The sequence below is a fragment of the Diadema antillarum genome, unplaced genomic scaffold, assembly GCF_040938485.1.
Source record: "Diadema antillarum isolate AM-2024a unplaced genomic scaffold, OU_Dant_1.0 seq00002022_RagTag, whole genome shotgun sequence".
NCBI classification, from domain to species: Eukaryota; Metazoa; Echinodermata; class Echinoidea; order Diadematoida; family Diadematidae; genus Diadema; species Diadema antillarum.
This window is the reverse complement of record NW_027272677.1, coordinates 99234-117877: the sequence shown is the minus strand read 5'-3', so window position 1 is coordinate 117877 and position 18644 is coordinate 99234. Positions and strand designations below refer to the sequence as shown.

Sequence of the window (18644 nt, the reverse complement as noted above, 5' to 3'; positions counted from 1 at the left end):
CATTACAGGCTCTTGGATAACAACACAGGCTATATGACTAGTTTAATAAAAATGATGTAAAATTTCTTCGAAAAATATCCATAGATTTACTTTGTTTAAACGATACATAGAACGCATCCCAAGGTTTTGGCCCCATGAATATAATATTGAAGTTATAGAAAATTGTGGTACTTACAGAATGTTGTTTGTTACGTAATATTTAGGCCTACTTTGTAAAAATACAGAAATTAAATCAAATCAAATCAAATATTACAGGATTGGGTTTCATGACTTATATATTGATGCCCCTGTGACTATACTTATAAAAATATCAATCCAAATATTACAGGTAAAATATCTTTTGAATATGAAAACATAAAAATGCAATTTGAAATTGATGAATGTCATATATATTCAATAAATTTAACGTCAAACAAAACTTTTGTGTATGAGCTAAATAATGAGATTTAGTTAGAATTGCACGTTTTTGTAGCACAAACATTTTTTTTTTCACTAAATCAGTTGCACATACCCCATGCCAGATTACATGGTATACATTACATATTATAAAATATTCAAAGTATTATACAAATCACCTAAAATCTTCATGAAATAAATGCTTCATATCATCTTAAGTCCAATACATTTTGACACCTTCCTACAATTACATTCCACGTGCTCTTTCCGCTTCAAATTTTCGTCAATTATCACTCAAAGAAAAGAACAGTGTAGCAGTCACCTACTTTTCACTTGTCTTATCAAAACTTCATTGATCTTTAATTTCACGTTATTTCCGGGGTCATTTCCGTACATATCAATCTCTAAATCATGCAATATAACAAGTTTTTGACAAATTGATTTGTAATTCATTAGCTCGTATAGACCATAAAGGAACTATTTCCCCTTCAGAATTGATAAAGAACATCACTTAAAGGGATCGTATAGTTTTGGTTGAGAACTAATTTCAGGTTTCTAACATTTATGAGATAATGAAAAACCCCTTATGAAATATGAAAGATCATGCAATCCCACGAGGAATTCAACGTTTATTTGATGAAAATTGGTTTTGAAATGGCTGAGATATCCAAAACAGAGCGATAATAAGTGCATGTGGGACCCACACTTTATTACGATCGCTTTATTTTACTTTGTTTTTGGATGTTTCAGTCATTCCAAACCCGATTTTCATCAAATTAACTTTAAATTCCTTCTAAAATGGTATGCTCTGTACTACTTCATAAGTGTTTTCTTGGTATCTGGCAAAAAGTTAAAAGCCCAATTTTCATCTCCACCAATACTGTACTATCCCTTTAAAACCGTAATATCTTCATCTGATATAAGAAAACTGGTAACATCAGCAAATAAGCATAGACAATACCTGCTTTACTGCAAATCATTAATAAAACTCCAAAAAAGGAATAGTCCAAGTTTGGATCTTTGAGGTACAATAAGATACTTTCATATTGCGACTTAAAATGGGGTCACATCACGAGTCATTATACGACCTTGAAAAAAAAAAGTCCGCAAGTCATACAGCCCATGAGCTCGACATTAGGCAAATAAGGCCCATGAGTGTGACCAGGGAGGTGGGAAGAAGGCCCATGAGTCTGACCAGGGAGGTGGGAAGAATCTCCCTTGGTCTGACACTAGACAAAACAAGGACAACGAGTCCTACCGTAGCAAAAAGACTCACAGGGACGAGTCATGGGCCATATTTGTATGACTGTATGACTAACGGAGCCGATAATTATAGTTCCAGGGGCTGTATGACTCGTGGGTGTCGGGTGACGCACACCCCTTAATCTACACACGTATGATACATGTAACTGCCAATCACCTATACTAGTAGATAACTTTAAAACTATATAATTACAATGCACTTCCCGGTAGGAGCCCATTCCGTAACATTGTAATTTATCTATTAAGACTAAAAGATCGATACAATAATGAGTAAGTCATTTATGCATCTGCTGAAAGGAAAAGGGAGACGTTATGTAAGCCTAATACTGTAAGAAAACTTGTGTTATGTTTTCATTGCCATTGGGGGTCGATCAGTTTTAAAGATTTAACCAAACTTGTCAAAAATATAGATGAAAGGCAGTGTTGTGCTTGTATTCTTCATTATAGTGTAATCCGTATTATATCCTTTTCATCATTTCCACAACAGAAAGGGACTGTTCGAGAAATTGAAACAAGCAAAGAAGCACCCCCCCCCAAAAAAAAAAAGGGGGGTGGGGGAGGGAGGGGGAGGGGAGCAAAATGTTCGTTGTCATCAATGTCTATGTCAGTGTCGCCCAAACCCACTCCCAAAATGCCCTGGCGTCGCGACGCCGCAACGCGTCGTCTGTACTTATGATATTCATTGAAATTAAGAAAATTGCAACTTGATGTCTATAAATAGTAACATACCATCGAATAAACTTAATTGCTAAAATTATCTCTTCTTGGGCTATCGCTTATTATTGCAAATGTATATATATATGAGGTCCTACTGTACAAAAGATTTGTGTGACATACAACTTGTGTCAAATATTTTGACCTTGCTTCTGTGTATTGAAATTTGAACCTGCATATTTTTTTTAATTTTCTATTTTTTACACTCTGAAATTTGTCAGAGGGAATACATACATGTGATTCCACTGTTGATAAAGTTCCATAAATTGTAATCTTTAAATAGGGTTGAGTGTTAAATTCACATCTTTATGAATAATTAGATATATGTAGGCTTTTTGATATAATCTGCTTTATTGGTTTTACTTTTTTTTTCATTGATTAATGCTGAGCTACATCTTAGTTAAGCACTGGATATCTTGTAAGTCATTGCCTTTATTTCACCCTCTTTACTCTTGTCCCTGTAACTGTGTGTCCAAGTCCAAGTTATTTTTTTCCCGTCCCATTATTTAATCCCTTATTCTGTTTAAATACATTTTTTGTCTCTTTTAACATCCGTTAGTGTGCTTTCTCTCCCCCCCCCCACAATTATCATTTCATTTTCGCATATTGTATGTATATATTGTACATAGTTTTCAGGCTGAATTTTCCAGTCTTGTGTATCTGGTGTTTTTTGTTTTGTATCTGTAAATAGGAGTTTCTGCAATTTACAAGCTTTGCTTCTCAGCAGGACTCCTATCTTTTCCACCTCATGTGCTAGTATATGTTAATTCTTTTTAGCTATCTGTCATGTTTGTGTAATCATTGATTTCTTGTCTTCACCCAATACCGAGGTATTACAATTTCTGTAATTTGTTTTCTTGGTGGAATTGAGCAAATGAATTGAATTGAATTGAATTGAATTGAATTGAATTGATTGCGATTTCTATCCTGTTCATTGTAAGGGAATCGGTCGTGTTACTAGGTCTCATCATAATAAAAAATTGCCCTTTCTGATTCCCTCACGTGCTATGCATGTATAATATTTTTGTCTCTGTCTTCTTCTTTTCTCTCTGTAAACGCGATGTGCAATATGTGTATGTGAATTTGTGTATTCTTTTCAGCACGTGGAATAAAAATGAATTGAATAGAATTGAACTGGTTTTGTGAGACGTATAGTCCCGAGTGAGAAACACTGAGAGCACCGCAGTGTGTTTTCATGAGAGCGACCTCACACTGACCAAAATGCGGAACTCACTGCCACAAGATCCACGCATGCGCCTGGACGAAAGAGGGTGCACTATGCATTGGGCAAAGGAATCGCATTCTATGTACAGTTGTACGTATTGTACGTGTGTACAAAGTGTGTGTATGCTTATAGTGAGTGGATTGTGTAGGCCTTGGATATTGTTTCTCACTTGACTCGTACAGTAATTGTCATTGACGAAGCCATGGAAGCCAGCCTAAATTCTGTGTTCCTTACAGTCCACTGAAAATCGTTGAATCTAGCGTTCCCTGCAGTTGATGGTTAAACAACAACCTCATACATTTATGCCAAGATTAGTTCGCTTTGAGCTATTTCTCGCGATAATTTCCCATGAAGAAGCAGAGCGGAGCTGTTAGTGTACGAGTCGAGTTTAGTCTTTCACAATGATCGAGTGTGGATTAGCACTGACAACTTCGCAGGTTATCAACACAGCGACATGAATGCCATGCGAAAACTCATCCCGTTGTTTGCGAGGACAGTCTGCGATTATCTAAATTGTTCGATTGTTTTGTTAGGTTTACAAGAATCAGTTAGCTGTGGTAGGGCATCGATACACGCGTGTGATCGTCTGGGACATTTTTCGAGTAGATTGAGCTGAGCGGAGCTCGTCCAACTCCAGTCAGAAATGGCCACCGTCGACTTCGAATCGGAAGACTACAAGAAATGGAGGGGCTTGTTTGTGAATGCCTTGCGGAAGGTAAGCATGATCAGTGAGTGAGTAGTGGCTGAAAAGGTCTCCAATATTCCCAGTGCAGTGCAGTGGAGGCCACAAGAATTTGCCTGTGGTTGCAAATATTATATCATTGCATATCATTACTGACTGTGACTAAATATGATAGCTGTGAGTGGTTGTATTGTTCACTGGTTTTGCTTTTGACACCCATAAAAGTCATTCTGTAGAGCTGGAGACCTTGAGAGGGATCACTTTGTCTTCATAGACATGCAGTGTGTGTGATCCTAGCTCCAGCCAGGTCACAGTGCAGTAGTCATTGCTAGCTCCTGTGAAGCTGACTTTGTGTAATGTCATTGTTATGTGAAAAAATTTGCTCTCAAACTGCTGTTTTGCACATCTGTCCCTAAACTCTTCATCCCTTGAGTTTTTATCAATTTAAGTTTTATTTGCTTTTGACAGAGTCTGTGTCAGAGACCTGGTATGTGGTACTATCACATGTAACGTTAGGTGACTTTTTCTGATGTCATGTGATGTAGTGAAGTCCAAGGGTCACAAAACACGAGTGATGAGGTAGAATGATGATAATGATTTGCAAGGACAGCATTTGAGGACTGCAATGTCAAATTTTACATGTACGTAGATGCATGTACCCACTACATCTGTACTATCAGGAATCTACTCTATGTGTAGCTGGATCTAAACCAAATGTTGCAGGTAGGAATGTCTAAATGTTGTGATGCTGAACAGATCAAGGAAGTCGGAAGATGGACTAACAACTCAACTAGAGAACAGCAGGATGGAGAAATTCATACACTTTATAATTGACTGTTTTTCACTTAGTTACCATTGTGATGACTTCTAACAAGAGTTTGCTTCATGATCCAGCTTTAATTTGATAGAAACTACCTCTGCTAGCAAAGGGTGCACAAATAAAGCTTAGCAATGTGAATCCTTGGACGAGGATGCCTTTCCAAAAACCCTTTGCAGACTTATAAAAATCCAGTGTATGTGGAATCCAATGATATGAATGTTATATTCAATATACATGTATTTGCAAAAATGAGCTTACAAGTGTCACATCACATTCTATACAGTTTGCCTACATTATGATACCTTACAATCTAAAGAAACCTACAGTACTATAATTAGACCGTGTCTGGCAAGTACATGTATTACTCAATGTTATGGAAATGACAGTGCTTCACAGACAATGTACATTTATTTAGCCAATCATTCTGGAAAGTATCCAGCATTATCAGGATGTCCCCTCAGTCTGCGGTGATTGATGTTTCTTTCTTGGTTTGTGTTGGTTGTAAGGGTGTGGTTTTTTTTTTTTCAAACAAGTTTGGTTTATGACGATAGAGGAACAAATTAATCACTTGTCTCGCAAAGAAAATCTTCGCGAGACAAGTGATTAATTTGTTCCCTTATCGTTATAGCATTCACCGCGATGGTCAACATCTTCAGAAGAAGTTTGGTTTATCTTATGATCATGATGATCTACCTTCACCTTGAACTTGGATCAGATTTTTTTTCAAGTACATTGTGCAATAAAGCATTCATCTGAAGTCATCTTTTAGTCAGCTAGTCTTAGTCTAGCGTATTCAAGTAAACTTCTTTTATTTCCTCCACAAGTTCCCACTTTCAGCCATACTAAGATTCTTATGTGATATTGATTTTAAGCTCCACTATCAAAAACAAGGAATTACTTCTGTTATCATGTAACTTGTGTCAAATGATATTCTCTGATGAAGCACTGTCTATCTGAGTGCAACTGTTCAGAAATGTGCAGGTGATGGAGGTTTATACCTCAATTTTTTTTTTTTTTTTTTTTTTGGGGGGGGGGGGGGGGGTTAATTTGTGCTATGATTCAGCACACCATTATCCTAGGGTACCGTCATACCCTGGGTTGCGGCTTTGCGTAGTGCCATTTTGTGTTCTTAAGATGTACAGTTACACACTGTTATCATTGCAGCCAAATTTTAGCAACTGGTGATAATGATCCTGATGCCAATTCATCCCTGTTATAACATGCGTAACATAATTACATGTACAATGTACGATAGTAATGATATTTTGATTTTTGGTAATTTTCATAAAAATGCTGTAGTATAATCTTAGACAGTCATTCAGTTCTATTACCTTAAAGTTATATCCATCCAGCAGAAGGTACGGATGTTGTAGTACATAATAAAGAGTGTACATGTACATTAAAAAAAAAAATATTGTTTTGTAATCAATTCAGAAAAAAAATTGAATCCGCAAACTGGGCTCATAAATACATATTTTCATCATAAATTGGTATTGTAATGAGAGAGGGGAAAAATAGATTATGGGATTGTGTACCATATCTGTTGACATCTGAGGTGTTGTACATAACAAATAGCGTACAGAGTATATGGTCTTTACTTGTGCAATGGAATCGAGACTTCGCACTGGTGAAAGATGAGGCACACTATTCAACTCAACTCTGCCTCGTTTAATACAGAGCCTGTATCTTTTACCTCGTGTGAAATCTTGTACCATCACACTTTTGACCAGTGCTATTTTTATTGCACATACAACACTTTTCAGGCATGATGTTCATTTTTCATGTTATTTAATGTTCAGAATATTTTGGAAGATTTTTTTGTTTTTTTGTTTTTGATGGATTGATTGATTAGTTGAACAGGTTGTATTAAAATCATGTCTGGCAACCAAAGGCTGCATTGCACATGTTTACAATCATAATCATTACTATCAGAATAAATATTAGATTACCGTGGTACTCTTGATTAACAATGATATGAAGATATGATAAAAACAAATGAATTTAACTTTCTTGGTAAAGCTAAAGAGTAAAACTTTGAAAAAAAAATTAAATTGAAATTGAAACACCAAATGCTTCAATCTTTGTTTACTTCTTCTGATGGATGGTAACAAAAATGCAGACTAAGACAAACAGTTAGTAATGTGAAAATAGCATGGAAATCGGAGCTCCAAAATGAGTGTGTCAGCCATGTAGGTGAGCATATTTTTGTAATAATGTCATCATTAGTTTGGCTGACTTGATAATTGGACAATGATATTTTACAGGAGCTGGGTATTATTCGTATTGATCTGTTCAATATTGTTTGATTTGAAGACATGTAGCCAACAGAAATGTAAGATTTATAGATTAATATGTCATGTAGGAATGAAATTCGTTAAGTCTGATCTTCTGGTATTATGGTGTGAAATACTGCATTTTTTGTTGTTAGAAGTAGAAAAAAAAATGTAGAATTTAATGTATACGTGCATCTTCAGGCTCTAGTATGGAATGCCTCGGGGCTGGAATGGATCTTGCTGCACTGGAGCTATTGTTCTCCTGCAGTGATAACTGCATCATGTAGAAGTATAACTTTTAGGTCCTTTGTTATTAAGAATAATGGTGGGTCACCTTTCTCCAAGCAAAAGGTGTTTCACTACCTGGTGCTTTTTTCATTGCCTTGCTTGCAGAATTGCACAACAAAAGAGTGCAGAGGACAAGGCTACCTGGTCAAGGAGTTAGGATGGAAGAGGGGATAAACAGACAGAAAATAATAATGTACTGGCAGGCAGTCCTATTGTACCATTGTATGTTTGTATCAGACAGTGGGGATTTACTGAATCAGTAAGCTGTTTGATGCATCGAGGTGCCCTACATTTATAAGAATAAAAGAATCTGTAAATGGAAGGGTGAGTGTGACCTGTTAACTTGCTTTGTGCTTTCTGTTGTGGCCTTGCTTTTAGAGGATGCTGTAGAGCCAAGACCACATGTATGCGTTCTACTTACACTTCGTACATGTATATATGCCTATTTCAAAATTAAGAATCAGGTATTACAGATGGTACATGTACATGCTTAAATGAATCCTATTACTATTAATAAGACATAGTCCAGTAATACAGTATGTATCTACCAGTACCAAAGGCCACGTACTGTAGCTCACACAAAAAGCCAGTGTAGATATCAAGGTTAGGTAGAAAAACAAAATGAAGAGAGAGAAGAAAAAAAATATGTTGTGACTGCAGAACAATACCAGAAATTGATATTGAGTACTTAATACTGGTATCGTAACATCCAACTGGTTTACAACTTCTTTATGATGATTGTGGTGGTGATATAAAAAAGACAGACTAACCAAATATAAACATTGTATGTACTACCCTGCTGTTGTAAACATTGAAATGACCTGAAACATTCATAATGCTCTTTTTACTGTTTTGTTTACCCATGCATGGATCGCTCCCTATAGATGGAGTGATACAATTAAGGCTAGTGTGCTGCAGAAAGAGTATGACTTGAAAAAACATGATTATAGTAGTGATGTAGTGATTCAAACGCTGATTATCCGTATTGTTTTTGTGATTATGACTGTGGTTATTATCATGATTTTTATTATTATTGATACTATTATAATTATTGTTTGTATTACCATCATCATTGTTACTAATACCGATAATTTCTTGTCACTCTTAGACTTGTGTAGTAGCAATGGTAAAAGTGTTCTGGTTTGTAATTTGTGTTTTAGGGTTGTTCTTATTCATGTAGGCCTAATTCGAATAAGTACATACTGTAAAGGAAGGCTGACCAGGTGCACAAAGAGCTTTGCAATCATTGTAATTTGCAATAATTGCATAACCAATGCCAACAGCCAGAAAATAAACAATAAAGAGTACAAGAATACACTGCCGTGATTAATGTAGTTAGCGTAATTAATATGCCACTAGCAATGTGTTTTTGAGATGCATTTCTATTCTTCAGGATCCCCAGTGCCACTTACCAATATGTACAGTATATTCCAAGATGTACAGTGTATGTGAACATACATGTACTGTAAAACGAGGAATGTTTGCGTGCATTTTAATATCACAAATTTCGTGAGAGCCAAGGTTCGCGAAATCAAAATACACGCGAAGGCTCTTGTCTACGCTGTATGTATTGAATGCCAGAGACACCATGCGAAAATTTCATGCTGCTAAAATATCATGTTTTACAGTATGTAGATACCATGTTAGTGCTTTTCTCAAAATTTAAGCCACTAAATTCCATTTAATGGGAAATTTACCCACTTGATGTATACTGTACATATTGCTCATGATTTTATAGGATGTTATATAATACATGTGTACATCATTCTGTGTGCCCCTAAATATCAGATTCTAGTCTACTTAAAGCTCATTTTCTCGAACTGTTTCCAGTATGCAGCATGCTGAAACCAAGACTGAGATAGCTTGAACAGTCTCAAAAACCTCTTCCCAGAGGCAGTTCAAATTTGGAAAATGGACTGGACCAACCACTTCTTAAATTCATATCTGGAATACTACATGTATGATACACAAGACCAATCTGAAGTAGTTGGAAGCCCGGACCCTAAAAAACAGACTTTGAATGATGTACATTTGAATGAAAGGGATGTTAGTTCCTCCTGCAATCTTATGGAATTGTGTAATAGGGGGGTGGGGTGGGAAAAGAGAGAATGAGTGCAGTACTGTATATGTGTGTGTGTGTGTGTGTGTGTGTGTGTGTGTGTGTGTGTGTGTGTGTGTGTAGGTGTGTGTGCATGTATTGAGTCAGAGGTGTGTGCTACTGAAATGATGGGCATTCTCTGCCCACCGTCTATCTGTCTTCTGCTGTGGAGGAGGGATGAGTAACATGATTTATTCCCCTGAAGAACACCACATCATTCTTGGTAACAAGGATGAGCAAAACAATGGAGGAAAAAGAGAGGTCTAGAAAAAAAAAAATAGAGATAAACAGACAGATAAGAGAGTAAGAAAGAGAGGGAGTGAAGAGGGGAAAGGCTCTTCTCGACATTGGTATGGTAATGATGTCACTCATTTATTATAATTATGATTATGATTTTGTTGGGGAAGGTGGTGTCTACCCTCTTCTTCAATCAAGGAAATTCAATTTCTTTGTGGAGCTGTCTTGGTACAATATATTTTTCTCAAATTCCATAGCAGTTTATTAAATGGTACAACGTAGCATGTGAAGATTAAAAATGAAATTTCATCCAGAATTTTTCCTCAAAGACTGTTCATGCAATTGAAGTCTAAATTATGCTAGATCAAGACTTATCTATATTTCACTCACATGCTTTGGCACTGTTGTCACATGACTCATCTGTGCCATGGGAAGCCTATGAAGTACAAAAAAAAAGAGTAAATGGTTTCCTGTGAACTAAGAACATTTGTATGTTTGTTAGCTCACATACACCAATAGAACTACAGTAACGATGTAAATTAATGTTTTTCCGGTTATTTTTGACACAGTTAATGCTAAACTCTTTAACTTACTGAGCGTCTTTCACTTACTGAGTCTTTAACTTACTGAGCGTCATCGTACAATTGTAGGTACAGTAGGTATTGTAGGTATGTATTTAAATGCACTTACAACTGTATGTTGATATTAATATTGATATCCGTATTATGGTAATGATTTCATAGGTAATTTGTGTGGAATTTGGTACCAGAATGTGTAACAACAATGCCAGATCAATGATTTTGTGCTGACAAACAATTTATGTACTGGTATGTTTCATTCTGTGCATTCTAAGTATAATTTGATTCTACAAAAAACATCTCATTTGTCATTCAACCAGATATTATCTCCTATTATCATGTATGTATACTTGTAAGCTCTCTTTAGATACTAGTGTCGGGTAGATGTGGATATCAAGCGCCATTGCTACCCTTGAATACTGCAGCATTTTGTCCACAAACGTAGAATGTAATGACTGTAATCACCATTAGCTGCAATAGCCCTGTAATGGCTATATCTTGTGCCAGCAGCATGTAGACATTGCCGCTGCTGGGCATATTGCTGCATTTCCTCTCTTACCCAGTAGCACGTGCACTCCCCCACACTCAAGGTTGTTTACAGCAAATCTCCACAAACTGTCACTGGAGCAAAGAGACGCAGATGACATCAATGTTGCCATGGCAACAGTCAGGCAATTTGGAAAGTTTTCTGGAGGGATGCAGAAGGAAACAGCCGCATATATCGCTTGTGGAAAAACATCTTATTCCCACTTGAAATGGTTTCTATGTTTACTCTAGCGTTCAGCTGGTAGCCCCCCCCCCCCCCCCCCCCCATGCCTTGCATCCATTTAAAGGTGTGATGGGCTACTGTTGTGATGCTAGACTCCTATGTAGTATTTGCCGGCTAAGATCATAATTAGCTGATACAGTGTATGCATGAAGGCTTATTGGAGAATGAAGCAGTCAAGATGTTACTTGCTCCCTTGTAATTTGCATGATGGCTAACATTCTGATGATACAGCTGCTTCACATTGTGGTGAGCAAATGTGTGTAGCAAATTATATCATCTTTCAAACACAGTGTTCTGAAGTGCTGGCAGAATTTGCTAATTTGTTCTGTTTGCCATAAACAGAATTACTAACAATCATTGCAGTTGAATCTACAGGTATACTGATAATGCTATGTGTAAACATAGCAGACTTAAGGAAATTTGAAATGCATCTAGGCTGCATCTGAAATGTATCAATCTTGTTTCCAGAAAGAGAAGTTTATCCCTCTAACCGTATAAATGTAAGGTTTAACCCTCTCCTGCTGTCAAACATTGGTGGCATGAGTAAATGGAGTAACTTTTCTTAAAAGGCTGTCTTTTGGTGGCCTGACCGAACACTTAAGATTCAAATTGGATTGTTATGTTTCCTTACCTGATTTGGGGCCAGTACATTTTTATTTCCGGCTACCAAAGTTTCAGATTTAAAGATTATAGTGATCCAAATGAGCCACCACAGACACCCTGTCTTCACTGCCCTTTCCCTTTGTGCATAACGTTTTGGCCAGTGATGAAATGTGTAGCCCTATACATTCACAATTGTATAGTACCGGGTAACTATGCATGCTCTTTTTAGGGTGGGATATTGCCCTAGGACACTTTCATTGCAAAAAAGAAAAATATAACACATTTAAAACATGTATAAAATAAGATATCATGTCCTGCAAACTTGTAGTGCAGCTTTAATAGTGTTCCTTCAGTGCTTGGCAGCATTTTGAACTCGCATAGCAAGAAGGTAATTAAATCACTTCATACGAGCTCTCCCAGGGCAGTTCCAGACAGAATTTGTCCCACACGCACGAACATGCAACTTTACTTGCAGGCAAGTATTCTCTATGCTTATACATACAGACAGACACACACACAAGCTAATGCACACATTGCGTATGATATACATGTAATATCTACATGCTGATACATACATTTGTATCTTACTTGATATGTACTCATATATTGATAATGAGCTAAAATCTTAATCTCATTTTCTGTAGCTACATTTGTACTGTACATATTATTTTCCATTGCAAAATAATATCTTGACATTGTATAGTTAATTGGTCAGTAAAAATTACTGCCATGAAGACATGACTGTAGGGCAGTCATTTTATGTGTTTCATGATTATATGATTGAAAGATTCAGAAGTTATGAAAATCACACAACTTATTCTTTATTTTCTTTTTTCATTTTCTTTATTTTCTGCGTGTGACACTTATGAGTGTTTAAGTTGCGTCAGATACATAGTAATGTGATGTTCCAGGATACTGCTTTGGGGCTGTCCCAGTTCTACTGAATCTACATAATGTTGTGCTGAGTTGAGAATCCTGAGAATCCCAGCATCTTGACGAGTACCAGTACCTCCCCCTTTGTCTCTGTGTGCAGACTAGTCTTATTCAAGACTGAAGGCAGTCTTACTCCCTCCCTCTCCTGGTCGGCTTGGTGCAAGTAGCTGGAGTGGACATGTTTGATATATCGAGCTGTGTAGAAAAGTGATGTGGAACCAGATTTGGTTTGGGTCTTATCCAAATAGTGATTCACAATATATTTAGAAGAAACACATTTTCCATAAGGAGTTCCAGAGTCTGTTTTATTTATTCATTTATTTGATAAAAATGATAAGTTTGCAGGTACAAGTGCATGATCAACATTATACAGTGCTGGAAAGAGCTGCAGTTGTGTACTTTATCATTTGTGCACTTTATCATTTGTGCAATCTGCAAAATATGTATACTGCATTGAAAGCAGAGAACTAGGTTCTGCTGGCTTGATAATTATCCACAGAAATGATTGTGAAAGACCACATTTTTGCAACCAGACAGAGACTTGTGTGCGTGATTTATGATCCCAAGAATCAACAATAGACACAATGATTTCATTCAATAACAGCAGAGGAAAGGAATGTACATGTGTAATGGTAGCAAAGCAAAGCCCCTTTTTGCTGGATCTGGTGATCCTTGTCTTTTTCAGGGGCATTTCTTGTCATTATTTTTGGTTTAACATAAAATGCAAGGGATCTCGTCTCATTCCGGTTGACCAACTTTGAAATCAGATTACCCAAATATTTCTAGGTGACATGTATAAAGTACAAATGCATCAGATGTTATGATACACCTTCTTATCGTAAACATATTTCACTATTCTTCCAAGCCTAATATGTATTCACAGAATGATCACAGAGCTAATATGTGGCTGCTGACCCATGCCACGTACACGTACAGTATGAATGTGGGACAGTCTGAAAATGTCAATGGCTGATTATGCAGACTGCAGCCTGTGAGACATTCATAAGGCCGAGTTAGAGTGCAGGTTGAGAATTTGCGTGTCTTGATTAGGCAAACATGAAAAGAATGTCAAATTATTCACCAGAAGCCATGGATCAATCCAACAAACATATCAAACAACATTAGTGTGTACAAATGTACAAGTATGCAAATCTTGTTTGATGTCAGAATGCATTCATTTAATCTGCAATGTGTGTAGTCCATTATATTCCTAATAAGAGATGAAAGATGAGTATGATACAGGCATAACATGAAATCATGTGCTGTAATAGTGTGTGAGACAGGTAGTTTGGACTCTTGTTAGTTTTAATACATGCAGATTTTGTCTGTTTAGGTTTTATAGTTGGTGCACTGTTAAACTCCAGAAGTCATATGTTTGTTTGTAATGCCAGCTCAAGTATTGCTCTAATTCCTCTAAAGTATTATGTACATGTATGTATGTATACGTTTGTACCATGTAGAAAAGTAGGTAGGTAGTTATGGAGAGCATATATATTAAAAGTATGAATGTATACATGGTTTGTGTATATGTATGCATGTGTGTGTGTGTGTGTGTGTGTGTGTGTATTCTTTGTGCATATGTTTGATTTATAAGGGTGTTTCCAGGTCTGCTCTCAGACATTACAAGATGCTTCCAACCAACATGTATGCTTACTAAGGGCAACCGAAAGTCACTGCTTGGGTGTCTTAGATACTTCAGCAGTTACCAATTTGAGGCAAGTGTGAAGATATGTTTCTTCAGCTCTGCCTGTAATGGGTACCTATGTAAGGACAGGCCCTTTGAACTTCAACATTTTTTTAAAAATATGTACTGCCACTCATTGACATTTTCCTTGTAAGGATACATGTAATGATACAATTGTACATCTGTTTCCATTTAATCTGCGATGAAGAGGTGGATTAATGCAGGAATGTTGTTGAAGAAGAAATCTGCAGACTCAACATGAGATATGAGTAAAAAAAAAAAACCTCTTCTCAAGAGACCTCTTTGTGAAATGATGAATTACACAGAAACACTTCTTTGAAGTGTAAAAAAAAAAAAGAATGACAAAAATAGTATTGTATTTTACCAGTGGGTTGATGTGCTTTGTCTGTTGAAGCGTGTAGTAGAAAGCCTATCCTTTCTGTGTAATGTTTACATATGTATTGTTTTTCATTTTTTTTAATTCCAGACTTTTTATTTACAAATGATTAGATAAGCCAAGATAAGTACTCTTCCAGGAATCTTGTTAAAACATTTCGCTTTGCCCATCTCTGTCTGTCTGTCTGTCTGTCTCTCTTGTTCTCTTTGTTCTGTTTATCCATCTGTTTAATCATGAATCCATTTGTGGGTGTCTGCAGTGCCACTTCTTTTGTAGTGAACCATTGTTGCAGTCTGGTTTAAGTCTACCAGGAAGGCAAACCTGGCATACTAGTAAATGAATTGAACACCCTATCTAACCTAAGCAAAAGAGGGTTCTGAAGCCTACTACAGTGGAAATTTGATATAAAGAGATTTGATAAAACAAAATACCTGAAAGAACAGACTAATTTCTCTGGTCCCAATGAATTTGTTTCCTTGGTTTTGTATTATTCATTGACTACTATATAACAAAAAATCTGACATAAAGAACAAATTGTCTTGGTTCCAAAGGATCTCGCTATACTGAGTTTCCACTGTATAGCAGCCGATCAGGTCAGGTTCTGAAACCACCTTCATGGGGTGGTTTCAAAAGGCGTGTCTTCATCAGCCCGAAGTTTCAAAATAGCGTGCTATCTTGCGGTTACCAAACTAGTCCGATGTCAAAATAGCGCGCTATCTGTGTAGTGAAGACGCAAATAGCGCGCTATTTGATTGGGAAAATTTCCCCCAAAATCTTGGTCTAGTTCGTGAAATAGCGCGCTATTTTGGGTGCGTCTCCATCAGCCCGAAATTTTCTCGATCCCTCCCCGCTTCTGGTTAGCCAGTTGGCTATGGAAAGCGCATGTACAAGCTAGTGATTGTGCATAGTACATACACGCACGGTGTATTCAAGGATCACATTGTGTGTACTAAGCCTACTGTTGTTGACATCCTTAAAACCAGGGAGGTGATTCCTCTCACCTCCCTATCAAAACTCAGTGCCGTGCATGCTAGCTGTTTATTGTAAACTTTTTTTTAAGTTTTATTGAAAAATTATACAAAATCACACTATTTACAACAATTAACATGATTACAACAACACAGTCACTGAACAATGTAGAGTAATTGTAAAGAAAAAGGCAGAACATTAAGTTACAATATACAAATCAGATCTTGTTCAAGGGCGAAATTCTGAGATGGGGAAGGAGAATAAAACAATCAAACTTATGAGTGACAAATTAACAGTTTCATCCTCCCCTGCAACTGAAAAAAAAAAGCGTGTGCATTGCTGGGTTTTTTTTTTTTTTTGTGTAAACTTCTTCTTCTGGTCCACTCTACCTTAGCTGAAGATTCTTCAGATTATGTGTATTTTGGATTTGTTTAAACATTGCAATTCGTTAATTTCATATAAGATGCCTCACTGGACAGAAGAAGGAGTAGCGTTATCAATATCCCTATGGAGAGAATTTGCTGTGCTGCTCACCTCCCTGGTTGTAGTATCGTACATACGGTGATATAGGAGATTTTGAGCGGGGAGATCCACTTTCGAACTGCGAGCCAGGCAGAGTACTGATGCAAAGTGCGCATGCGTCAATTTTCGGGCTAATTTCCCGAAGCAGGCTGTTCGAGCTGATGAAGACGCACATTCGCTGCATCACGCTATTTTCTAAGACCGCAAAATATCCCGCTAGTTTCAACTTTGGGCTGATGAAGACACACCTAAAACCTACAGCAGCCTCGAAGAGCCTCAACTTTTTTGCCGACCCCGAAGGTTTCATTGAAGGTCATCACCAGCTAATGTAAACAAACCAGCCGTCTTGTCCAATCGCCGCTGATAAATGTCGCACAAGGTGTGCACTTTAGCACTTAATCACTTTCATGATTATGTAAGAAATTCAAAAGCCCATGCCATATATCATAGGGGAACTCAGTTACCATGGAAATGGAGCCAGTTGGACCTACTTGGGCAAAACCAGCCCGAGCAGTATATACAGACAGGAGACCACTTTTTTGAGTGGGCTTTCAAACCTTGAGGAGGCCTCTGCAACCGACCTGTAGTATGAATGGGGTACACATTTGCCCCTGACAATGGGCACTACTGATACCAAACTGTGTTTGATTTTGTACAGGCAAAGAGGTATATTAAGAAACATGTTTTTATTTTTCCATGCTGAATATTCACTCTTTTCAGCTATTGTGTTTTTATGCCTCCGCCACGTAGTGGTGCCGGAGGCATTATGTTTTCGGGTTGTCCGTCCGTCCGTCCGTACGTCCGTACGTCCGTACGTACGTCTGTACGTACGTCCGTACGTACGTCCGTACGTACGTCCGTACGTACGTCCGTCCGCTTTCGTTTACGCGATAACTTGAGTAATATTTACTGGAATTTTACCAAACTTGGTCCAAGTATGAAGTATGATGGGGCAATGATTTGATTAGATTCTAGGTGAAATCGGCAAAAGGTCAAAGGTCAAAGGTCAAGGTCAAATCATGAAATTTATCCGTTTACGCGATAACTCAAGACTGTATGGAGCAAATTTCACCAAACTTTGTTGGAGGATGATGTATGATGGGACAATTACTTGATTAGTTTTTCAGTGAAATCGGACAGAGGTCAAAGGTCAAAGATCAAGGTCAAATCCTAAAATTTATCTGTTTACGTGATTACTCAAAACTGGATGAAGCAACTTTCACCAAACTTGGTCCAAGGATGATGTATGATGGGACAATTAGTTGAGTAGATTTTAGTGACATTGACAAGAGGTCAAAGGTCAAAAGGTCAAGGTCAAATGCTAAAAATGTTGCTATTTCCCCCATATCTATGCAATGCCCGCAGTTATTTTCTTGAAACTTAGTGTAGACATGTACTACTGCATAAAGATTCTCCAGAGAGAGTTTCATGTCATAAGGTGAAAGGTCAAAAGGTCAAAGGTTAGGTGAAAATGTTGCAATATCACATTTCTCACAAATGGTTCAATGTATCCTCATGGAACTTGGTACATATGCATATACTGACTGGCAGGGATTATCTAGGGAATTTAGGGGTCATGGGTCAATAGTCAGGGGTCAAAGGTCAAGGTCAACTCTTCAAAATATTACTATTTCCCTCATATACTAGTATATGCAATAATTGCATTATTAGTTTTAAAATTTAATATATGTACATGTATTACTTAATGGAGATTCTCTTGGAAGTTTCCAGCCAGAAGGTCAAAGGTCAAAGGTTAAGGGTCAAAGGTTAGGTTTAAATGAAAAAAAAGATATATTTTGTACTGTAATTACACTCTTTCTTCATACCTTGAAAATTAATGCATAAACTTATAATAAGGTCGGTCAGAAGTCAAGTACAAATTTTCAATTCCCCAAATATGTGTACCTGTACTCTTAAATAGACAATTATAGCAAACCCAGTTCGTGGAAAGTGAACATTCAAGATATTTCTGATAAACCTGTTATTTCGATATTTTGCCAGTTATGTGAAACTGTCATCACACATTGTGAAGACATTGTACTATACACCTATTGGGAGAATCATGTATTATGGCGGAGGCATCAGTCGCCGTAGCGACATTTCTAGTTTATATCTAAACTCTCCTGTGGCACTTCGGGGGTCACAGTAAATTTCCTAACCACCGCCCCCCCTCCCCCCCCCCCCCCCCCCCCC

The 18644-nt window shown here is 37.3% G+C and overlaps 1 protein-coding gene across 1 annotated transcript in view; it reads left to right on the top strand.

Annotated features, from left to right (window-relative positions):
* The first annotated feature begins 3747 nt into the window (after window positions 1–3747).
* The window catches only part of LOC139713647 (son of sevenless homolog 2-like), a 57216-nt gene continuing 42319 nt past the window's right edge, over window positions 3748–18644 (top strand). The window contains 1 exon segment of the mRNA XM_071625355.1: window positions 3748–4313. Within this exon segment, the coding sequence (XP_071481456.1) occupies window positions 4242–4313 (72 nt within the window). The 5' untranslated portion in view covers window positions 3748–4241.